Consider the following 25,204-nt stretch of genomic DNA (forward strand, 5'->3'; position numbering starts at 1 on the left):
AGCCAGGCAGAGGGAATAGGTGTGGGGAAGGCAGTGGGCAGAATGAGGCTCCCTGTCCTGGCTGAAGCAGGTGGCAAGGAGACTGCTAATGGGCCACGGGCTTATACAGTGTGGGCCAGACGTGGTAGACAGATGGGTTCATCCAGTAAGATTGGTGCCCCTTCCATGGCAGACAGTAATAAGAGAGACGCACAATGGAAATAATTTTCAGGTTTCTATGAGCAAATCAGGTCAGGGAGCGCTGCACTTCCTCTGATGGAACACGCATTTAAAAGGTAAAATGAAAAAAATCTCTAAGTCCCAGAGCTGGAAAAGCAAACTCCATGCAGTCCTCCTCTGGAAACAGAACTCCCTGGTGGATGCAAATCTTTCAGTGAGTCATGTTCAGAAAGCTTTGATTTTCTGGGCCAAGAGCAAATCAGGAGAGAGAGTCAGAGAGACTAGCAGCTCCTCCTTTCCTAGGCTGTCAGAGGTTGGAGGCGAGCCAGGCCTTCAGACCTCTGCCTGAGGGGCTTGTGGGGTGGGCACCAGGGGTCCCCTCACCTGATACTGGCTCCAGTCAATATTCAGAGAGCAAGTCAGGAAGTCAGGGATGCTCAGAGGGGCATCGACGTAGTCCTGGGGACAGAAAGACACTGTGAGACACAGGCTGGCCACCAGGAGATACTATGGTGACAGGCGGAGGCCCTGAAGTTGTCGCTATCATGGGCAGGCAGCGTGTCCCCCTGACAGTGCTCGCCTTCTCTAAGCCAGATGCCTGTGCCAGCCTGAAAGAGAAAGCTTGAAAAATCAAGGGACCAGATATTGCTGCCAAGTGGAGTTTCCAGTTGGCCACTTGAGTGTTTGCTGCTGAGGCGGAGGTGATGGACTGGATTCAGCCTCCAGCAGCTCCTGGGCTGCTCCCACCCACTGGGGAGGACCAGAAGGCTGCCCCCTTCTTCCCACAGGAGGTGGTGGAGCAAAGATGAAGCACTTCTCCTACCCTGTCCCTGAAAACTTTTTTAAAGAAAGGGAGAAACTAAAGGGGGAGAGAAAACAGTATGTAATAAGAGTTTAAACATGTATATCTAAGAAGAAGAGGGAGAGAAAAAAAAATGAGACTCATTCAGGGAAGAGAAAAGAAACGAAAAGGGTAGCTGTTTTCCCCTCAAAATTTTCTAGCTGGTTTCCCTTCACAAAGGAACAGAAGACCCAAGCTGACAACTGGTACTGTTCATACCTGCTTCCAGTTAAAAATGAGCCCTTCAGCCATGTAATCCCGATCCTTATATTCCTTGAAAAATTCACAGCCTGGAAAAGAAGGGCAGAGTTACACCTTCACCCTTCCTGGCCCAGAGTCCTGAGACGCCCCTGGGCGCTGGAGGACGAAGTGGCCACCAGCCGACACAAGCGGGGACTGGACTGGGCGGGCGGGCACCTCCAATGCGCCTCTGGTTTCCAGTCACAGACCCTTCCTGACAAGGTGCCGCCTGCCTGCACACGTCTCTCTCTCCATCTGTGCTCACTGGCTGCTGGTCACCTCTCCTTTCATTTCCAGTTCCTCTGTTCTATATGCCCCTGAAGTGCCAATAATCAGAGAACAAAAGCGTGGCATACAATTTGAACCATGGCAGCACTTTCTCAGCAACTTATCTAGTCACATAAGATCACCCTGCTACTACTCCAATAAAACAAATACTGCAATAACGTAAGCCATGTGAATCTTTTGGTTTCCCAGTACATATTAAAGCCATGCTTACACTGTATTATAGTCTATTAAATGTGAGATTACATGATGTCTTAAAAAACCAATATACCTTAAATATAAAAAATACTTGAGGGAATTTCCTGGAGGTTCAGTGGCTAGGACTTAAGAGTACTGCTGTGGGCCCGGCTCAACAACTGGCTGGGGAACCAAGAACCTACAAGCCACGTGGTGTGGCCAAAAAAAAAGGCTTTATTCCTTAAAATTGCTGACCAAAATCTAGGCCTACAATGAGTCGGAACAGTAAAGTCAGAGACTGCTGATCGCTCATTACCATAACAAGTGTAGTAATGATGAAACATTTGGAAGTACTATGAAAGCTATCAAAACGGGACACAGAGACATGAAGTACACAAATGCTGGAAAAACGGTACCAACAGACTTGACGCAGGGTTCCCACAAACATTCCGTTTATAAAAGATGTAATATGTAAACAGTATTGAATTGAAGAGCAGTAAAACGAGGTCTGCCTATAGCAGGCCCACAGGCTTTCAGTGAGGACCAAGCATTGTAACATGCAGGAAAGGACCATGGGCAGTGAACGGCACAGGTGCTCCAGACACACGCCCATCTTGACAAGTGAAACGCTGTAAGAAACACCATCAAGTTAAGACCTCAGGAAACAAGAGAAAACGAGTGAAAAGGGCCTTGCCAATGTTGCCAGCCTCTAACCTCAGCCTTTAGCTTAGCTCTGGGACCGTGAACAAGTTAACATCTCTCAGCCTTGACTTTCTCATTTGTCAAGTGGTTAAGGACGAGATGAAATAATACACAGGAAACAGCTGGCAGAGCACTGACGGCCCTCAGGAGACAGCATACCAGTGCCACCTTCCTGCTGAAGCCGAAGCAAGAGCCCCAGTGCAGCCCTGCAGCTCGATCCAGGTGGAATGAGGCCTGCCCTCACCACACGGCCAGGACGGCCAGGGCCAGGGGGTTGGCGGGGAACTTCCCGGTTTCCTCTCAGGTCCTCTGCCAGAGCCAACACAAACTCTGAAGGACACAAGCCTTTGGCCACAGGTCCAAGTCTGAGGAGGTCCCCAAAGACAACAGAATAACTGCCTGAATTCTGTCAAGGCAGCCACAGGCCATCAACATTCCCATGGGACTCTCCAGCTCCTCGGGCCACCCTCAGCCTGAGGTCACTCCCGGGAACAAAGGAAAGGTTCCTCTGGTGGGGGAAGTCTGGAGACCTAGCCGCTGTGTCCGAGACGTGGCTCTTACCCACCCCCCACCTCTGCCCTCATTCACTCTAAGTCCCCAGGCCCCTCTGTAGACAGGGAAGTCAAGCCACAATACTCAGCCCTAACACTTCAGCCTATTCCTAGGTGCCTCACTGGGAGAAAGAAGAAATATAAATATCAGACAGAGGCCCTGAGCTTATCAGCCCAGGTTTAGAAGAGACACCAATTATTCCCCAGAGCTCCCATGAAGTGCTCTGCTTTCTTAGACTTAAGCGCTCGAATCAACACCGCAGGCTCCAGGCCCAGCTCTTAAGCAGCGTGTGATACAGAAGCAACTGACTGAGAAATGGAGGGAATTAAAACAACCTCGGTACCCAGGGCAAGGCCTGACATTCATTACCTCAATAGGCTTCTAAGCCTATTGAGAGGCAAAGGGATGGCACCAAAAGTGAAGTGAGAGCAGGCGCTCGCTCGAGAAGGAAACCAATAAGACTTGTGCTGGGCAGTTTTCGGCCCTGTCTATTTTGGGGCCTGAGGGAAGTGCTCCCAGAACACTTCTCATTTTCAAGGGCCAGTCGAAGCCTAAGTTAGTCTGACAGAGAACTGATACCACCACAGTTCCTGTCTGGGCTTCAAACTCATCAGAGGGCTCAACGAAGACCCCCGAAATGGCAGCAGAGTGCATTTCAGGACTTGGTCTGGCTAATGTTAATTTTGTTATAATACAGGCAGGTGAAGAAATTCAAGAACATAAGCACAGGAAGTAAAAGGTGCTTCTCCTGTGCCCTCACATGGCATCTCCTCGATCCCAGGCTTCTGAATTTTTATTGATTACCCATCCCCCTTACTCTCCCCTCAACACACGCACGACTATCAGATCCAGTCCATGATATTCTGGGAAGAAAAGAGAAAAAAATTCAGAGATAGACAGTATCATCTTACCACTCTGGCATATTTCTTTCTTATCCTTTATATAAGTACTTTTCCTCTCACAGAGTTGAGATTTTACTATTTCATTTTGTATTGTGCTTATTATTAGCACCTTAAGCATTTTTCTATTACTGTGTAGTATCTCATTCTACAATACTATGGGTGGCTGTGCTGTTATTTACATAATCATTATTCTGATTACAGAAAATATTACCCATGTTGGGCTGGGTATAAATGGACGTGATGAAGGACCTCCCTTGGCGGTCCAGTGGTTAAGACTCTGCCTTCCAATGCAGGGGCATGGGTTCAATCTCTGCTTGGGGAACTAACATGCTGTGTGGCCAAAAAAATAAAACTCACATGATGAACATCTGCAGGCCCAGGCTGGCTGGATTACAGCCTAATGAATAACTGGGTCAAATGGTGTTAGTTTCAGGAGTCTTATAACAAGTTGCCCAATGACAGCAGAAAGGATATTGTGCCACTGTTCTGGCACAAAACAATTTTTTCTAAACCAAGTCCTACTGAGAACCTGAATACAAATACAGAAAGCTGACACCTGGGTCCTCAGCCAACACAGAGCTTTCCCATTAGGCAGAGTACTTCAGTCTGCGGACCCCAAAGCATCTCCTGAGAGTGGGGAGCCTGGTCTGAAAACCAACCTGAAAACTACACTATGGAAGCCCTCATGTAGACCCCCAGGTGGGACATCTTCTTGACAGCTGTGATGTTGCCGAGCCCAGGCGTCACTGTTAATGGTTCAGCATCTGGCCAGAACAAGCCTTTCCTCCCACGCACCCATCACTCGGCCCAGTGTCAGCGAGCACCTGTCAGGGCTGGACCTGGCACATCAACCAGAAATAAACAGCGTTATCCTCATTTATCCTTGGAAGGGTTAGGGGACTTGTTCAAGGACATGGTGCTGCAGCTGAGATGCACGTCCAGCCCTACAAGCCACCAAATGCTGAGCTGGCAGAGATTAGGAAGGAGAGTCCCTGACGGAGGCCAGAGTGATGGAGGCCAGGCCACCGGGGGTCGTGGTTCAGGTACCACTGGCTCACACTGATGAGGATACCCTCTGCCCACCAGGCACCAGATGAACCTGAGCTTCTAAAGAGAAGGCCTTGTGGCTTGACAGCAATCTGGGGTCACCAGTCTGCTCTTGCCATTGGCCCTATGGATCCAAGATGAAGAGACAAGATCCAGCAGAGGACTGAAGGCAGGGCTAATGTTGAGGAGCAGGAGAGAGGTTTTAAGGACAACGAGTTCACTTTTTGCTGTCTGTTCACAAAGTCTGGCACTGAGGTTAGGGCTCTCATACCTCCCTGAACAAGCGTTGCTAGACGGCTACAATGCTACCAATGGACCCACGCAGTGCAGAGAACACTGCCCTGGCTACAGATTACATACAGTCTGTGCCAGAGACACATGTAGCCAGCTGCATGCTCACCACAGCACTCTGCAACATGACGAGGCCACCAACCACGTACAACTGAGAACAGAGTGCTTACGTCACCACAGTAACAGCCAGCACGGCACGACTGGTGGCTGACCCCAAGAACAGCACGTTAGTGGCACAGAGCACGCTGATCAACCTGACTTCACCTAATCCGAGAAGACCCTGAGCTAAGCCTCACCGACTTCCATGATGCTTGAGAAAACCTGGGACTGGCACGGTGAAGGAACTCGCTCAAGGGTACAGCAGAGTGGGTGTGAGTCCAGACTCCATCCCTAGGCCCCTCCCAGGGCAAAGCCCTGCCAGGACAGTGTCCTACCCAGAGCTGAGAGCCACGGACCGGGAACCACACTGTCCTACGCTGAGCAACAGTGTATGCTATTGGGGAGCTCCAGGGCACCTGAGCACCTAAGTGGCCAGGGCCTGCAGGTGGCCTTCGGAGCCCCAGTCCTGAGAAGCCTGTCCCCTGACCGGACCCTGGAAGGAGCCCCTACCTGGATACGGGATGGAGAGGAGAGTGAAGTCGGCATAGCGCTGGGCTTTGTCCACCTTCTCGGAGGAGGTGACACTACAACACAGGACACAATGTGTTACGGCACCACAGCCCATGTGTGCCATTCCCCACAGGCATCGCCACAGCTCAGACAAGCCTCCTGCTACAGAACCTCTCAGAGTTGGGATGAGGCCCTTCTGTCAGGCTGACTTTGAACAGTTAAGAATGGGACCTCTGTGCTGCCTACCCGAAGTCACCAGGTGAGAGTGCTGACTCTCCCTGATACCACAGCACCTGCGATGGGACATAAAGCCACAGAACCACAATCCGTACAAGCCTCCCAGATGAAGGAAGCACAGACACTGTTGAGGAGGGGCCCCGAGGGGGACTCTCCTCTCCACTGTCTTCTCCAGCATCGGCTGAGGATGCTCCCCAGCAGCATTTGAGAGACGGAGGACTACTCTGACAGATGACGGAGGGGCAGGGGGACCTACAGACAGCCGAGCTGTAACTTAGCCTCAGCGTGGCTTATTTTCTAAGATAAACATGGCATAATTAAAGGTCAGCATTATAAAAAGAATAAACAAGCTACACTTTGGGAAAATTCCCCAAATTCATCACCCCAACCCAGGCTCCATTTTTTCTCATTTTTCTTTGTCCTGTGAAAATTTGGTCCATACGGGATATAAAAATTGAGTGAATACTGATTTTCTGGATCCACCCTTTTTTTTGGATCCACTTTAAAAGAGATGCTAATCCACCAGAAATGGCAGAGCGGCAGCAGAGTACACGAGACGTTGGTGGCTCCCTTGGTGCTTACTGGACTCCCCCAAGCAAGTGACTTACCCTCTCTGGCTTGTTTCTCCCCTGCATGAGGGGGATATAAGAACCTCCTCACAGCGAGGGCTGTGTGAGGATACAGGGAGAGGATGCTCAAGGCCTGGCACCCAGTGCGCCCTGGTGACTGCTTTGCACCATCCCTGAGCCCACGAGCCTCTGAACACATGGCCTCCACCCACTTGGAGGGGGTGCCCTGCACTCACTTCATGCCAAACTTCACCTTCTTGTTCTCCACCATCAGGTCACAGATGTACTTGACTGACAGGTACCGGAGCAGCTTGATGTCATAGCCTCTGACCTTATCAAAGAGATGTGTGTCGGAACTTCTGAAACAGACAGCCAGAGAGAGAAGCTGCACTGAGTATCCATTTCCGGAAGTCTAGGTGCTACAGGAGCACTTGTTTCCCTTCTCCAGGAGAGGGAGGCTGCGAAGGCCAGACGGGACAGCGGTCCCAGTGAAGGTGAGGGAAGGTGACTTTCCAAGAGATTATCCTGCTCTCTGGGACACATTTCAAAGAGAAGCAATATGCAGCTGGGGCAGGAAAGGGCTTTCAGGCACTGCTTGACATTAAGCCAGAAGACTCAAGATAATCTCCAAGTTCTAAAAAGCAGCAGGCTGGTGGCTGATCGAGTCTCTGAGCTTCCATTAGAGTTTCTCTCTCTCTACCCTCCTCCCTCTCCCCCATTTATGACCATTTTTAGCCATATGACTTGCTCAAAATGTAACAGATTGGAATTCTCATTGGGAGATGGACTTTTTAGAGCTATTTTATCAACTGATTGTGAAATACTAGCAAGCGAATTCCCTCTGCTTAGGCGGCCTCTGAAGCAAGGAGAAAGATGAAATTTTCCTAATCCCCAGGCTGCCTTCTGATCAGTCATAGAGATAAAGGCAAAAGTAGAACAAATAAACAGTCACCGTTAATTTATTTTTTTAATGCCCACTGCTTTGCTGAACCCAGCAGATGCCTCGCCGAGAACAGTGCGCAATGTGGAGGATGGCCTGGCTGGAGCAGAGGTCGTCTGATCTCGGGGGAAGAGCCAAACATTCCTGTGTGCAAGCCAGAGCCACTGCTCGTGGAACCAGCAGGCAGAAGCTGGGCACAGCGAGATGCTTTTTCAAGCTCCAAGCCGTGATTTTGGGCAGCTGATCTGACTAGGGTGCTGATGTGCATTCCAGAGATGCCTGATGCCAGTTAAAGACTTTCCATGTGGCACAGACCATGCAAAGGAGCTTTTCCAAAATACCATTACTGTCATTTTCTAAAAAGTATTTAGAAAGGAGGTAGGGAGAGTGGGAGCCAGCCCCCTCCCTCCCTCTCAGGGGACCTAAAGCACTCCTGTGCTGTACTCCCTTATGGCACCAATCACACAGCTGTGGAACTTCTGGTGCCCGCATCTCCGATGTGTTGACCACAGTCCTCAGGCCAGGTGTGTCCAGCATCACCTGGTAGGCTGGACATCAACATCCTGGAAACCACAGGGCTTGAAGACACACAGATGTCTGCACCATGTCTTGGGCCTGCAGTGCCAGGAACCCCAGGACTGGGGCACTCTTCCTGGGGTCCTTGTGAGCAGCCAGGATAAAGACAAACTGCTCAGGCAGTTCATAAAGTCAGCTGCGGGTGAGGCTACGGGGTGGACTTCAACAACTCTGTTTCAGGGATGTGGACGAAGGAAGCCAATCCACTCACCTGGACCACTGATGATGTCACGGCCATCAGTAGAAAATGGCTATCACTGGTCAGATACCTGCCCCTCACCCAAGCCCAGACCCGTAACTGCCTGGCACTGACCGAAGAGCACAGTCCTCCTCCGTGAGATCCTCTGCATCTGCCCAGGCATCGTCTGCACCCCCTGTGGGAGGAACCTGTGGTCAGCACTTGGGCCATGGCAGGGGCTCCATGCAAGGGCTGCTTAACAAGTCTACCCCTGGTTCCACCCCAAGGACCATGCTCCTCCCTCTCCCTGGACCTGATGTTCCAAGCGTCTGGCATTCTTCTCACCATAAGCATCTTCTCAGGTGATGAGAGGAAGGGCTCTAGATGCCCTTGCCCCTGCCCCAGGTTGCTGCCCACCCCATAATCACCACGACCGTTGTGGCCCTGGGTAGCTATTCTTCATGACTGGGCTCCTGTTCTTAGTCACAGAGGCTGCAGCTCAACGCTCACCTGAGAAAATATAGTTGTAGCCAGTGCGTCCATACAGCTCCCCCCATCCAGCCAGTGTGGCTGACCTGCAAATGTGCTGGGAGAGAAACCACATTTTCAGGGTCAGATGGTTTTCTGGAGTTTTTTGGTTCTACTTTTCCCTGCTTTCTTGAGATATAATTGACCCATGACATTGTGTAAGTTTAAGGTGCACAACATGCCGATTTGTATCAGTGCTGCTGCTGCTGCCGCGTCACTTCAGTCGTGTCCGACTCTGTGCAACCCCATAGACGGCAGCCCACCAGGCTCCGCCATCCCTGGGATTCTTCAGGCAAGATCACTAACATACTGCAAAACCATCACCACCACAGAGTTAGCTAACACCTGCATCAGGTCACATAATTACCATTTCTTTTTTTGTGTGGCAGAAACACTTAAGACCATCTCTCTCTACAACTTTCAGGTACATAACAGTATTATTAACTATAACCACCACGCTGTACATCAGATCCACAAATCTTATTCATCTTGCAACTGGAAGTCTGTACCCTCTGACCAACAGTCAGGTGGTTTTCTGAAGTGCACACAGTAGGGGGAAGCCCTGGAACTCTTCTGATCATTCCAGACCAGCGAAATGGGTACAAGAGCACTGCCCAAAGTCTCAGCATCAGGGCCACTGTGACAGCAGTCTCTCTGAAGCAAGCCTAGATTTTAACCTACAGCCTCTGTCAAGCGGTTCTCTCCCCCAAACGAGAGGCACCAGAGTGTCACTAATGGTAATGGGTAGACTCAGTGGCTGTCACATGTAAGTGGTCTTACTTGGGGTAAGACCTGGAGATTACCATGTGTGTATGTCAGCATGTCAGTGAAACACAAACACCACCTTTCCACTGGGTTTTCACAAGCCCTTAAGGCAAGTGTGGCTGGGGGCAGGCACTGCTGCTGCTTCACAGATGAAAAGAGCAACAGGCGCAGGGAGATGAAGTAGGGCCTGAGGTACCACAGTGAGGAATAAGCAGGGATCTGACCGAGCCCACATCCCTCCAGAGCTTCTGTGCTGTCACTGCAACTGCTTAGCACAGGGAAGGGAAACCTTTGGAGCAGGAGAGTCAATTAAGGGAGAAATGTTTGGGGGCTTTTTTTTAAGAAATTTTACCTTCTCTCTCCTACGTACTAAAGGAATGTAGTAACTCTAACTGTGCTTAACTATGCTTTTACTCTTTGCTCATCACTGAAGCAGCATTACAAGAGCTAGAATTCTAGAAACCAGGCAACAGGTGTGAACTTCATTATCTAATTTTTTTTTTTAAGTTTATTTGGCTGTGTTAGGTCTCAGTTGCTTTGCAGCGTGTGGGATTTTAACTTCCCGACCAGGGACTGAACCCACATCCACTGCATTGCACGGCACATTTTTAACCACTAGACCGCCAGGGAAGCCTCTCACTATCCGATTCTAAGGCTGAATCTTTATAAATCGTGTTTGATGAGTTCCAAGAGGGGTGGGGGAATGGGAAGAGGTATCTGGGATCTGGTGACCCCAGGGTTTAGCTACAGGCTGGGAGATTAAACTGGGGGCTAGGGGGGACATTTCCGAATGGGTCATGCAGCCTGGCAGTATAAGGAGGGTCCCTGGAAGACTGCAGAATATTGCCAGAGGGCGTCTCCTTCTCCACCTGTAAGACAATGGGAAAGAAACAGTTTTGCTGCTACAGGAAAGGGGCATGGTAGGAACTGGCAGGTCATCACTGGCAGCTTAGGACAGGGGGCAAATGACAGAAAAGCAATCTGCTAAAATCCGGGGGGTGCTTTTCCAGTGCTGGGGGCAGAACGCACTTGAGGTAGGGCTGTCCTGGAAGCCTGTAAAGAAGGGCTTGGGCAGAAAGTCCTGCTAGCCTGAGGACGATGCACTCTACGGGGGAATGTTTCACTTTCTCTGGGTCCAAAAGGATTTTGCAAATCTGATCATAATGACAAACTGTCTCCGGATAAAAATGTACATGCCAGAGTTTACTTATATCTCCAAGTCCATCCACAGATCCCTTTCCAGCCTCAAATAACATCCTCTACTCAGAAGAGACCAGCCCAGTAATTAGGAGTTGCAGCAATGGAGTGTCCATTTTCAGGTTGAGGACCCTCAAGATTACAATGGTATTGGGGGAGGTCTGATTCATGAGCAAACAAGTCGTGGTGGGGGGGGTAGTTGTTCGAGTTTGACCAGCACGTTACCATGTCTCCCTCCCCCATCATCCAAGCTACGGCACCAAATCTCACTCTTCTTTCCATTATTTCTTTTAAATCTTTTTCAGGCAGACACACATCCCCTCTTGAGCTGTTGAGCTCTGAGCTCTTTTCAAGGCTCAGATTTTTCTTTCTGCTCCCCAGTTTCCCCAAATCCCCTCAACCTGTCCCTGTCTTTTTGGTCTCAGAGGCAGCCACACCCAGCCCAGGGGACTCATCAGGTGGAGAAGGATGGGCGAGCTAGCTGGCTTCCCAAGTGAACCACCAACCTCCACAGGAAGGTCCCAAAAGCTGGAGTCTGGGGGAAGCCGTAGCCCATGGGTGGGTCCACGCCTGACCTTGCTCCTGGGCTTCACAGCTCCAGTGCACAGCACACCGTTTCCGTACTTCAAGCTTAGCTCTTGACTGAAAAAGCAGGATACACTCTGAAAGCTATCCTTTTACCCAATTAGGAGTGGCCTCTAATGTTCCATGAGGAAGATGGCTCTGTAGGATTTGTAAATGTAGTACCAACTCTGGCAAGCAGAATAAAAGCAGCTGATCTCTGCTCCCCATTTCTTAAGGGAGGAAACAGAGAGAAAGAGGAGCTGTTCCAATTTTAATTGCCTAGAAACCAGATACAAATGATGGGGGAGAAAATGGCACATGAGAACAGCTTACTCTTAAATGCTTGAACTGAGTTTTATTAAAAAACTAATAATATATTTTATTTAAGCCTGTATGTCCCAAGATATTACTATGTCAACATATAATCACTTTTAAAATTATTAATATTTTACATTTTGGGGATTAAGTCCTCAAAATCCAATATGTATTTTATAATTACAGCGTATCGCAAGTAGGATGCTTTATTTTCAGTGTTTAAAGGGTAATGTAGTCCTACCCCAAAAGAAAATTGTGTTTAATCAAAAAAAATTCTACACTGCTTCAATTAGAACATGGAAATTAATTGAAATGAAACAAAACCAGACGTTTAGTTCCTAAGCTGCACTAGCCACAATGGACTGAGTTTGGAAGGAAGCAGGAAGTCGGCACTTCTGAGCACACATTCCCTGGCCCAGCTTGGCTGAGTATGTTGACAGCAAGTGCTGCTGTCACCAAACTCATTAGGGCCTGCTGGGAGACCCACCTGAGAACAAGATGCCCACCTCACAACAGAAGACCCTCTCCTGTTCTTCTCCATCTCTTGATCCTCAAGTTCATAGCTCTGCCTTCCCCACTCACTGAGCTCCAGGGTGACAGGACTGTCTCAGTCACCTGTCCTCCTAGAACCGAGCATAGAGCCCACTACTGTGTAACCCAAGAGTAGTGTCTTCCTAGAGAGCCTGCCCATACCAGCTGGGTAGGCAGCTGCTAGACACTGGGAGGATAGCAGTAATAAGACACGGCTTCTGTCCTCATAAGGATTACGGCAGAGAGGAGATAGCAGACTTCCAAACACAATAGGAATAAAATGTATGTAAGTAGGTATTAAGCCAGTGAACACGACTGAGTCAGGGGAAGCTACAGGGAACACAATGGGATCACATCAACAGACAAGAAGGTGCAAAGGGAGAAGAAAGCAGGATGAATGGTAAAGCCCTTAGTGTCAAAGCCTCCTCAAAATAATACCACCCCTGCCCCCGCAAAAGGAATTTGCTGGCAGTCCAGCAGTTAGGGCACTCATGCTTTCACTGTCCATCAAGGCCTGGGGTTGATCCTCCCACAAGCCTTGGGGTATGGCAAAAATAAAAAAATCATCCCTCCAACTCTTCACCCTCCCTCTGAAATGTGTTGCCTTGGGGCTCTTTCTCTCAGTCTCACTGCAATTTCCCAAGTGCATTCTGGAAACTCCCATCTCAAGGCCTGCAGAGTGAGAAAGGACAACACCACACAGATTCCTCTGCTTCAGGACTTTTTAGAGCCTTTCCTATACTGACGTACACTTGCCAATGTACCTCCTGAATCTGGAGCTCAGGGGTCAGGGTGAATCTAGGGTGTGATGTCTCTCAATCTTATTTGAGAGGGAATGCTTCGCACAAGCATATCCTTAAACTACTGTTCTATGGAACACACTGTGGGAAGTACTGGTTTGAGTATTTCCTACATAATTTCTAGTGACAAATACTACGATCCACATAGCAGTTATCTAAACTGGAGTTGTCACAGCTTAGAGCAACATGAAATTTTCCAAAGGGGAAGTGGGAATAAATAAGCTTTAAGATGATCAATTTCTGGAACTTCACTCCCAGACACACTTTCCCCTAAAACAGACCAACCCTATGAGGTCTGCGGCTTCCTGACTCACCTGTCACATCTGCCCTGCTTCCATTTACAAAAGAAAAGCACAGGAGAAGAAACAGACCTACCCTATGGAAGTCTGTGGCTGCTTCTCCTTTCCTATCTCCTCCTGTCACATGAAGGCACAAAAGGAGAGGAATCAGGCTAGCATTTCTCTTTCGCACTGCTGTGCCCCAGCCCTTGCCTGCATGCCGGGAGAATGGACTAAAGTCCCAGAGGTGCCAGGACCACAGCACACGCAGGCACCTACCAGATGAACAGAATAGAGGGCAGACATTTCTGTTCTCCTCCCCTCCTCCAGGCTATTGGTCTGCTTCTACTAGATTAGCCTTTCTCAAAATGATATTTGTATCCTATATTTCCCTGCCCAGAAATCACAGAGGCTTGTCTGGCAAATGCAAACACCTCAGCCAGCATCCAGCCTCCTGCATTCAGCCCCTTCCATCCTCAGCTCCGCCACCTACCTCACTCCCATCAGGTCGTCTCCCAGCCTTTCTCATGCCTGCCTCACTGTACGCCCCCAGGCAGGCACCTGCCTGGAATACCCTCCCACTCTTCTTCCAAAGCTTGTAGCCTAGTCCCGCTCACTTAATGAGGCCATGCCTGTCAGTCCACACCTCTGCCCATCTTTAGTGGGTTCCTCTGATACCACACTATGTGACGCCAAGCTACAGTGTAGTAACTTGAGGGCGTTTTGCAGAAATCTCAGCTCTCAAGTTGTATAAACTTGGGTAAGTTATTTAACCACTTTGAGCCTTCATTTCATCTGCAAAATGGGATTATAAAAATAGGTGAAATGAGACCCTATTTGGGTACGGAATTAACAACATTCAATAGAATATAAGCTTGATAAGGGTGTGAATTTTTGTTTATCATATATGCTGAGGTACCTTAAGGCCTGAATATGATACATATCCAATAAATACTTGGTAAATTACTCTACTGAAAGAATGGACAAACAACTTATTTGATCTAATCTATTCATAAACTTGTGATGTAAGCATGATTATTTTTCCCATTTGACAGAGGAGGAAATGGAGGTCTTGCACAGCCAGGAAGCAGCAGAGCTGCGATCAGAACCTAGCCAGCAGGGCTCCAGGACATAGGGTGGAGTCCTCTGCTGTGACCATCCCTTTCCTACCTAGAGTCACCCTTGAAAAAAGTGGTATTGGAATTGGTTTGATTCTCTGGCCTGCTTTCCACCACAGCAGGCACCCGTTAACCACGCAAACTTGCCTGGCAACAAGACAACTGTCAGTTTAGTTCAGTTCAGTCGCTCAGTCATTGTCCGACTCTTTGTGACCCCATGAACTGCAGCACACCAGGCCTCCCTGTCCATCACTAACTTCTGGAGTTTACTCAAACTCATGTCCATTGAGTCGGATGCCATCTGATCATCTCATTCTCCATCGTCTCCTTCTCCTCCCGCCTTCAATCTCTCCCAGCATCAGGGTCTTTTCCAATAAGTCAGCTCTTCACATCAGGTGGCCAAAGTACTGGGAGTTTCAGCTTCAACATCAGTCCTTCCAATGAATATTCAAGACTGATTTCCTTCAGGATGGACTGGTTGGATCTACTTGCAGTCCAAGGAACTCTCAAGAGTCTTCTCCAACACCACAGTTCAAAAGCATCAATTCTTTTGCACTCAGCTTTCATTACAGTCCAACTTTCACATCTATACATGACCACTGGAAAAACCATAGCCTTGACTAGACAGACTTTTGTTGGCAAAGTAATGTCTCTGCTTTTTAATATGCTGTCTAGGTTGGTCATAACTTTCCTTCCAAGGAGTAAGTGTCTTTTAATTTCATGGCTGCAGTTACCATCTGCAGTGATTTGGAAGCCCCCAAAAATAAAGTCTGACACTGCTTCCCCATTTATTTGCCATGAAGTGATAGGACCATGATATTAGTTTCCTGAATGTTGAGTTTTAAGCCAGCTTTTTCAGTCTCCTCTTTCACTTTCATCAAGAGGCTCTTTAGTTCTTCTTCACTTTCTGACATAAGGGTGGTGCCATCTGCATCTGAGGTTATTGATATTTCTCCTGGCAATCTTAATTCCAGCTTGTGCTTCTTCTAGCCCAGTGTTTCTCATGATATACTCTGCATAGAAGTTAAATAAGCAGGGTGACAATATACAGCCTTGATGCACTGCTTTTCCTATTTGGAACCAGTCTGTTGTTCCATGTCCAGTTCTACTTGTTGCTTCCTGACCTGCATATAGGTTTCTCAAGAGGCAGATCAGGTGGTCTGGTATTCCCATCTCTAAGAATTTTTCCATAGTTTGTTGTGGTCCACACAGTCAAAGGCTTTGGCATAGTCAATAAAGCAGATTCAGATGTTTTTCTGGAACTCACTTGCTTTTTTGATGATCCAATGGATGTTGGCAATTTGATCTGTGGTTCCTCTGCTTTTTCTAAAACCAGCTTGAACATCTGGAAGTTCAGTTCATGTACTGTTAAAGCCTGCCTTGGAGAATTTTGAGCATTACTTTACCAGCATGTGAGATGAGTGCAATTGTGTGGTAGTTTGAGCACTCTTTGGCATTGTCTTTCTTTGGGATTGGAATAAAAACTGACCTTTTCCAGTCCTGTGGCCACTGCTGAGACAACTGTATACTCTGCATTAAGCCAGGTACCTCCAAGGGAGGGAGAGAGAGGCTATGGGGAGGTCTTACCTTGCCCTTGAACAGGATCACTGGGCAGACAAACCGTCCTCTGCACCTGGCTGTCTTGCTGCGGTTGACGAGGTCTTGCAATTTGGTCACCTGCACAGTGCTCTGAAACCTAACACAAGGCAAGAGAGGTACGTCAGGCTGCTTGTGCATGAGTACTGTGTAACCCATGCTAGGGGTGTGTGTGTGTAAATATTCATTTCAAATTGAATAAATGCTCAGATTCCTAAATTCTAGATCACAGACATTTTAAGCTTTCAAGAAAAAAAAAAAAAAAGCCAGATTATAGGTACTAAAACTGAAATCATCCTGATTTCAAACCCTTTAAGATCAAAACAAAAAAGTGAGCTACTCTGAAGACATGGTACTGACAATGAAGAAACACAGGAAGCAAACTGAATGTTGATTATATCTAGGGTGCTTAGTCTTTCACTCCAAAAGTAGGACAAATATGTTGGGGACCCTCTATGGCAATAATGGGGCCATCTTTGTGATCTTTCAGAGGGCAGGATATGATGAAGTTCACATTCTACATGGTTATGAGCCTCTGATACATCATCAACATTTCAACCAACACTAACAGTCTAAAATGTCAACAGGGCAGGGAATGCTGGAGCAAAGGCGGTGAAAGAGAAGCTATTTGTGGCCTTGAGAAGCATGGAAGTTAACACACCCAGCTTTGCTAGGGAGCTTCTAGAACACACACACAAAAACACATTTGGAAATGAGTTTAAGCAAGTCACACCTATAGCAGACCCTTAAAATAAGGGTCTACTGTCACAGATTCACCCACGATTCTTAACAAAAGGCTCCATATCAGCCAGTAAGAACTTCTGGTTCCAAGAGAAACAGGAGGCAGGAAGTTCAACAGTGGGAAGCTCTCCCGGCTATGCAGAGTAATGGAAGAAAAGGAAGGAAGATAGTTAAGCTCCTTTCTTACAAGGGTTGAGTTTCCAGGCCGAGTCCGAGAGGGCGTCATCCCTCCTACATCCCAGTCCTGCTAGTGTCATTGTATGACATGTGCACACAAATAACTGTTTCAGAATGAGTAAGTTCAGTGACTCCTAAATACCACTGGTACCTTTTTAAGCATATCTAAATTCTGTTGGCATTAATAAAAATAGTCTTCTGAAAACACTGCTGCTTTCTTAGTAGCCTTCATAGATATAGTCTCAAGCCAGTTACTAATACAATAACTACTATCAAGTGAGGATTTGAAACTGAAGTTAAAACAAGGTCTTCAAATAAAAACCTGATACATGGAGTCTAGAAAAATTGTTCTGATGAACCTATTTACAGAGAAGAAATGGAGACACAGACATAGAGAATGATCTGGTGGAAACAGCAGGAAGGAGAGTGTAGGACAAACTGAGGAAGCAGCACTGACATATATATACTATCATATGTAAAATAGATAACAAGCGGGAAGCTGCTATGTGACACAGCGAGCACAGCCTGGGACTCTATGACGATCTAGAGGGGTGGAATGCAGAAGTGAAGAAAGGCTCAAGAGAGAGGGGATATATGTATATATATATATATATATATGTTCGTGCATGCACGTGTGTGAGGTTACTTCAGTCATGCCTGACTCTTTGTGACCGCATGGACTGTAGCCCACCAGGCTCCCGTCAATGGCATTCTCTAGGCAAGAATATTGGAGCAGATTGCCATTTCCTCCTCCAGGGCATCTTTCCCATCAAGGGACTAAATCAGCATCTCTTATGTCTCCTGCATTGGCAGGCAGGCTTTTTACCACTGCTGCTGCTAAGTCACTTCAGTCGTGTCCGACTCTGTGCGACCCCAGAGACGGCAGCCCACCAGGCTCCCCTGTCCCTGGGATTCTCCAGGCAAGAACACTGGAATGGTTTGCCATTTCCTTCCCCAATGCATGAAAGTGAAAAATGAAAGCGAAGTCGCTCAGTCGTGTCCAACTCTTAGCGACCCTTTGGACTGCAGCCCACCAGGCTCCTCCGTCCATGGGAGTTTCCAGGCAAGAGAACTGGAGTGGGGTGCCATTTTTACCACTAGCGCCATCGTATATAATTATGACTGATTTGCACTGATATAAAGCAAAGACCACCAGAACACTGTAAAGCAATTATTCTCCAATCCAAAAGAGAGGGAAAAAAAAAAAGACAGAAAAATAAGAATCAGTCAGATTTGAATAATAGGATAACTGAAATAAAAATACAGTAGAGGGAATCAATATCAAATCAGATGATACAGAAGAACAGATGAGCAATCTGAAAGACAGTAAAATAAAAAATAAAAATCACCCAATGAGTACAGCAAGAAAAATTTTTTAATGAGAGGAGCTTAAGAGACCGCTAAGACAACATCAAATGTACTAACATTTGCATTATATGGGTCTTAGAAAGAGAAGAGAGAGAGGGAGAGAAAAATTATTTAAAGAAATAATCACTGAAAAAATCCTCTTATCTGGGGATACAGGTTAGAGAAAGCAGGTACAGGAAGCATAAAAAAAACTGATAATAAAAAAATAACTTGGACCAACAGTTTGGTGACTGTAGAAAGAAAACAAGAAGTTAAAGGAACAGGACTTAAACTTGCCATGGTGTATGTTTCTGTAAGGCATGATTTAAGACTTTTTCCCCACTTTTATTAAGCATTTTGTTTTAAATCACAAATTTATTACATCTTTACTACAATTCAAATAGAGAAGTGACTACATAAGACTCCTTTTCTCTTTTCTTTCTGTTTTTTTAGCTGCACTGTGCAGCATACAGGATCTTAGCTCCCTGACCAGGGAGTGAGTGGCCCCTGCAGTGGAAGCTCAAGAGTTTCAACCACTGGACCACAAGGGAAGTCCCCATGTTATTTTTACGACCAAGATTTTTTTCTTTTCTGAAGGAAGGAAGAAGGCTGGAGTGCCTCTTCACGGTACGTACAGAGTGCTGTGCTTGCTGCTCAGTTATCTCCGACTCTGCGATCACATGTACTGTAGCCTGCCAGGCTCCCCTGTCCATGGGATTCTCCAGGTAAGAATACTGGAGTGGGTTGCCATGCCTTCCTCCAGGGGATCTTCCCAATCCAGGGATGGAACCCAGGTCACCCGCATTGCAGGTGGATTCTTTACCATCTAAGCCATGAGGGAAGCCCAAGAATACTAGAGTGGGTAGCCTATCCCTTTTCCAGAGGATCTTTCCAACCTAGGAATCAAACCGGGGTCTCCTGCATTGCAGGCAGACTCTTTTCCAGCTGAGTTCCCAGGGAAGCTGCACAGGACAATTAGTCAGGCCCCAGAAAAAACATGGCTCACTGGAAGTTCTTCCACCTTCCCCTCACTCTGTGAAATAAAAAGGTAACTGAGTACAAAATAACTGCCTAATTAAACTCAGATGCCAAGAGAATATAAAACAAAATACATGTAATACTGCTTACATTAGTCTTCCTCCCACCTTTTGGTGGCCCCAGGTCATTTGCACAGATGAGATCAGCACTATCTGCTGAGTTTAAAAAAAAAAAATTATTTTTATTTATCTGACTTCATCAGGTCTTAATTGAGGTATGTGGGATCTTTAGTTATGGCATGCAAAACCTAGTTCCCTGACCAGGGATTAAACCCAGGCCCCCCGTACTGGGAGCCCGGAAGTCCCAGCACAGTCTGCTTTAACTGACTCTGAGCTCACATCAGCAGCTCTAAATCCCTTGAAATTGCATTTGAGTCTCCCAGGCTGAATACTTCCATTCAACAAATGCTCCACAGAACCAAAGGAGAGAACACACCAGCATTTCCATCCTCGGGCCTCTGGGCAGTCTTATGTGGAGGAAGGCACACTTTTTTCATTAGGCTAGCTGGTGCTTTATTGTCCTGGGTCCCCTACTCAAAGAACCAATTCAGTTTCTGTTCTCAGTGGTTCCTGTTTTTATTTTTATTATTTCTTGGTCTTAGGATCTTTCTCTTACCATGCTAAGCACTGGGCTGTGTCTGACACATGATACTTTTATCTGAAGGAATGAAAGTGGGCTATGTATTTATGTTTGTCTTGTGGGACTGAGCTCTTAGCCTGTAAGATCTGAAGCTATCTCTGGGTAGATGGTGTCAGAGTCGAGTTGAATTGTAGAACACACAGCTGGTGTCTGAAAATCAGTGGTATGAGGGAAGCCCCCTACCCTATGCTCATACACCAGCAGGAATTATCAAGTGCAGGAATTTAACTCTATCTCCCAATGCCTCACCTATACCTGCCCTAATTCTGGCCTTTGTTACAATCATTGCTCATTTATTGGTCTGTGTTACCAACCAGACCTAAAGGTAAGGATTTCATATCTCTGGCAGGGTCTCCAACTAGATCCCTGAGATGTGTCCCATGGCAGCAGTTTGTCTTGCTGACAAACACATGTCTTGGCCATTCAGAGACCCCCATCCAGGCTTCTCTTCCCAGATGATGGGCTAAACTGGGGAGGTGGATTAATAGAACCAAACCACTTCCTGAATCCAGTTCTACCCTGTGCAACTCAGTCTAACTAGTGTCATAGTAACACCAAATCCAGGCATGTAAAGAAGCAAAAAGTTCTATTTCTTCTCACCCACACATGCACATATTCCCTTCTCTTTAAGACATGGCCCACTTAGTATCACTTTGAGGCCTTGCAAGAAGTGAAAAGTAAAAACAGATTATAACTCCACTAGGGTTAGCGATATACTGTGGTGGTCCTGGTCCGGAAGGAGAGACTCTGCTAGGCAAAGTGGGAGCTTCCTGGCAGTGATAGAAAGAAGAGACAGGCATACACGTGCTATGATCTACATACAATTAATTCCCCCAGTAAGTTCCTTTTTCTTAGGGAACTCCACCTCGACCTGGTTAGAGGGCACACTTATATGTCTCCCATCTTACACATGAGCAAATTTGTCTAAGCCCTCTCTGGCTCCCTGTGGTTCCAGGTTATAGCAAAGGAGTCGTCTAGGAAGCTCTCTGCGATGTAGAAATTCTGATTTAGGGCCCCTAGAATCTGTGATTTCAATGAGTGCTCAGAGGGTACTAGCCCAATAACCACTAACACCCATAAGTCCGCACTCCTTGGACCAATGATCAAGACCTTATACCAGCTAGTCCCTAACTAGGGACATTTAAGGGACATTTCTACTTGTCTGTGCAATTCCAGCTGAAAGGCATCTCCACCACAGGGTCTCCCCAAACACTCACACACCAGGCAGGATCTACCTTTCTCCCCAACTTGTCTACAGCAGCACTTCTCCAACCTCTATGTATGTATGGGCAATCTTGTTATGCTGCGATTTTGATTCAGTGGCTCTGGAGCCCAGGACTCAGAATCTCTAGCCAGTGAGCTCTGAGCAGTGCTGTGAGCAATGATGGCCTGCTACACCCCGTAGGATGACTCTACTGTAGCCCTTCTCATAACAGTGCTTCCCTGGGGCCAGGGTTTCAGATATTGTTGGCAACACCTCCTGGAATTCCCTTAAAATCAACAGCAAGCAGGAAGTCTAGCAGAACAAACTTTGAGATCAACATAAAGCACTTCCTAGAGCCTTATAAGCCTCTTATAAGTACTTATTATTTTTTATAAGCTTTATAAGTAATAAGCGTGATTACTTATCAGTGTCCAACAACTGCTACCATTTACTTACTGCCTACGGGCTGCATCCTGTGCTGGGTGCTCTGTGTCAGTAGTACCCGGTGAACTGTTACCTCACAGGAAAGCACCCAGGCTTTGGTAGGTCCTCAATAAATAGCAGCACTTATTTCTAACTCTTAGAACACACACATCGAGCTTGGAATAGTCCCATTTATCACCAGGGATTGAACTAGTCACTTTTCTAAATAGAGATAGGAACTGATGAGGAAACTAAGAGCCAAAGCAGTTCAACAACTTGCCCAAGTTAGCGATGCAGCCAGCAAGTACACTGACCTCAGGCTTTTAAGCTCTATGCATGTATGTGCCCTTAAGCATGTCCACAAAGCACACCTCCTACTCACTCTTAAAAAAAGGAAACACTGAGGTTTAGGGAGGTGGGGCATGACGTCAGCTGTCTTAGGATAATGACCGATAGGATGGGAGTAAGACAGGAGACCAGGACTGTGACATTCAGCTGCTTCTTCTATGCTGTGCTATCAGGATGCCAAAAAGGCTTAACATCTGGGAAAAGCAAGTCTGTCTTGCCCAACGACAGACTTTCCTGACCCTGGGGATGAGATGTCAAGGCCTTCCCAGAAGGGCATGCCTTGGTGACATGATGCTCACGTGTCTTTCTCCTTCTCCGAACTCTCATACTCCAGGAACACGATGTGCTGTGGGTAGTGGCCGCAGATATCCCCATTCACATTCTGGATCACGCTGTAACAGTAGTCTCGGCCAAACAGCTCCAGACACTTCTTCTCAATGCGTTCAACCTGCACAGAAGAGGAGATATGAACATAAAGAAGATTCTGGGATTGAGAATTAGGTGGGTCCTGCCTGCACCCCACTCCAGCACTCTTGCCTGGAAAATCCCACGGATGGAGGAGCCTAGTGGGCTGCAGTCCATGGGGTCACTGAGAGTCGGACATGACTGAGTGACTTCACTTTCACTTTTCATTTTCATGCACTGGAGAAGGACATGGCAACCCACTCCAGTACTCTTGCCTGGAGAATCCCAGGGACGGGAGAGCGTGGTAGGCTGCCGTCTATGGGGTCGCACAGAGTCGGACATGACTGAAGCGACTTAGCAGCAACAACAGCAGCAGCCCTGGAGAAATCTCTGGGAATAACCGTTCCCTCTATAATTATAATTCAATACAAGGAAGAGACCTGTTGCTAGGTCATAGGCCCTAAATGTGTAGTTCATGAACCCATGTAATAAACTTTGGTGGGGGCAGGGGGGGACTCTGAAGCCCTCAATGTTGTGATGAAACTGTGTTTCTTAGGCATCCAAAGAAGATTACACCTTTCACAAGATTCTCAAAGGGGTCCACAGCCCCTAAGTATTAAGAACCTTTGCTCTAGGTTATTTTAACCAGCATCAAAATATTATCTTCCTTTGGCTCCAGATGCTTCTTAATTCTCCAGTCATGGAACAGCACCTAGAAGCTCTAATTAGTGTAATGAGTAGAAGCTGCAGACAAAGGTGTCTCCTTACAATTTGCTTATGAAATAGAAGGAACAGCTCCCTTAAAACTGCTCTTATTTTGCTCATTTCAGGAAAGGCCCCTTAGAAGAAGGGCAGAAAACCTGTAACATCTCAACAAGCCTGCAAAAGATCAGAAAGTTTAAGGCCAGCTGGAGTTAAAGTCAGACATAACTTTTTACAACACTGATCTTCATGGGTGTGTAAAATGAAAAGAGGCCCAGGAAAACCACTGAACCTGTAACCACCCAAAAGATCAATGGGGTGGGAAAAACTCACAGGAATGAGGAATCCTCAAATTGCAAGGGACATGAACATCATTAAGAAGCCTATTAAAAATTACAAATTCCAGGTTCCCAACCTCAGAAATTCTAACTCAGTAGGACTGGGTGGGACCAAGGAAGCTTTATTTTTAATAAACACCCCAGGTGATGCTGATGGTCTGGAGCCAAACCAGTTTCATGGCCCTGCATGGAAGAGAATTCCATTGGAAAACCTGATGCTAAACCTGCCAAAACCACGTGAGGAATGAAAGATGGTAGGGTCAGCAAGATTCCCATCAGACTGCCAGGCAGCGCCTAAGATGGAAATGGCGTGACCAGACTGGAAACTTTCCAGGTCTAGCAATAAAGAGACTGAAGGAAATCCCAAGGGTAGAAAAACAGAAGAACTAAGACTTGCTTTTGATAAAGGAATAGAGAGTGTGGGCTGTCTTCCTACTCTACGCGAGAAGGAAAGGGATGGATCTAATTCTAAGTCATGCTGAGACTGTTTCAGGAGGCAACACAACTCGGCTTACCTCTTTGCTCCATTCTGCACCACCCCTCCATCCCCTTCACTCTAATCTCTGACTTGCAGAAATTCTCTAGCCTTTAAAAAGTCTAGACTTGAGGGCTTTTGTCCCCATACCTGATGCAAAAGAATTATCCCCACCCTGCAGCTCCCCCTCTCTAATCTTTGAACACGGTCTCTCAGGGCTGATCCCTGACCTCCAACCTTTCTGTCTCAAACCAAAATGTCCTCCTTCCTTGGTTCACTCTGACCCCAGTTCCTCCTTTCAAAGTCCAGACCCTGGTAACTTCCCTCTCTTTCCGTCCTCTCACCCCTGACCTCAGCCTTTCCTCAGTTACTTTCCAAGGCAGGGACCTTCTCTTTCTGCTCACTGCTGCTCCGTACTCACCTTAGAGCCGCCAGTCCCACTGCAGTCTTTGGCCCGGTACTGAGTCCGGGAGAACTCCTCCAGCAGCTCCCCGAGTCCTGGCTCCTGTGGCTGTGGGCTGCCCGAAGAAGCCGAGGACCCCGCCGACGCAGCAGCGGCGGCCCGAGCGCCAGCCATGGCCCAGCCTCCCGTCCCCTTCAGCGCCCCGCGGCCCCCTCAGCGTGGCTCAGCCCGGCACATGGCACCTGCAGGTTCCAAGTACAAGCCCGGAATCTCCACAGCGGCTGCCTTCGCCGTCCACTTCCGGCCCCGCCCCACCCAGACGGATGTTTACTCCGGCACTGACCAATCGGAGCCCAAGACTCGCGTCTTGCCCCAAGATTACCCGCCCACTCCCGACGCGGAGCGGTCCAAGTGGTCTCCGAGGAGGGGACTGCGGCCACTCGCGGAAACCTCCTGCTCCGCCCCACGGGGTTTCCTCCGGAAAGCCAGGCTAAACCATTGGGACTGCGTGGGGGGAGGTGGACAGCGCGGGAACTGGGAGGAAAGAACCACGGAAAGACCGCGGAAGAGTGGAACGAACCATTACAGAGAGAGGAGGATGCTGCAATAGTCAACCCAATTTATTTAGGGAAAAGGTGGGGGGGCGGATCATGACTGGCTTGAAATTCTGTGATTAAGAAGCCCCATTTTTTTTTTTTCACAGACCATTTCAAACATTCACAGAAATGGAGAGAATATATAATGAACCCTCATGTATACATTAGCTCGTGTCAACAATAATTTAAATACTATCAATCTGTTTAGTCAATCTTTCCCCATCCAATAGGATTGTTTTAAAGCACATCTCATTATTTAATCTGTGACTACTTCAGTATTTATAACAGATTAGTACTGTCCAGTTCAGTTCACTCAGTCGTGTCCGACTCTGCGACCCCAGGGACTACCACGCCAGGCCTCCGTGTCCATC

General features: G+C 47.5%; 1 protein-coding gene and 1 long non-coding RNA gene across 11 annotated transcripts in view; one reads left to right on the forward strand and one right to left on the reverse strand.

Annotated features, from left to right (window-relative positions):
• The window catches only part of MTMR14 (myotubularin related protein 14), a 44,047-nt gene extending 19,334 nt beyond the window's left edge, over nt 1-24,713 (reverse strand). For 3 of the 10 annotated variants that reach the window (XM_069562022.1, XM_069562024.1, XM_069562023.1), the window contains exons 1-9: nt 24,256-24,580; nt 22,214-22,362; nt 15,989-16,097; nt 8,816-8,891; nt 8,441-8,501; nt 6,848-6,970; nt 5,806-5,879; nt 1,220-1,290; nt 544-618 (exon numbers count right to left, since the gene is read on the reverse strand). In XM_069562022.1, coding sequence (XP_069418123.1) covers nt 544-618; nt 1,220-1,290; nt 5,806-5,879; nt 6,848-6,970; nt 8,441-8,501; nt 8,816-8,891; nt 15,989-16,097; nt 22,214-22,362; nt 24,256-24,411 — 894 coding nt within the window. In that variant the 5' untranslated portion in view covers nt 24,412-24,580. Of the gene's footprint in view, nt 1-543; nt 619-1,219; nt 1,291-5,805; nt 5,880-6,847; nt 6,971-8,440; nt 8,502-8,815; nt 8,892-15,988; nt 16,098-22,213; nt 22,363-24,255 lie in introns of all 10 variants that reach the window. The other 7 variants (XM_069562026.1, XM_069562025.1, XM_069562021.1 and 4 more) reach the window with 6 other exon arrangements.
• Nucleotides 22,249-24,963, forward strand: LOC138424701 (uncharacterized). Its single transcript, XR_011250937.1, has 2 exons — nt 22,249-22,415; nt 23,150-24,963. It is a non-coding gene; the product is annotated as an uncharacterized lncRNA (long non-coding RNA).
• Nucleotides 24,964-25,204: the final 241 nt, after the last annotated feature.

The sequence above is a fragment of the Ovis canadensis genome, chromosome 19, assembly GCF_042477335.2.
Source record: "Ovis canadensis isolate MfBH-ARS-UI-01 breed Bighorn chromosome 19, ARS-UI_OviCan_v2, whole genome shotgun sequence".
In the NCBI taxonomy this organism is placed as follows: Eukaryota; Metazoa; Chordata; class Mammalia; order Artiodactyla; family Bovidae; genus Ovis; species Ovis canadensis.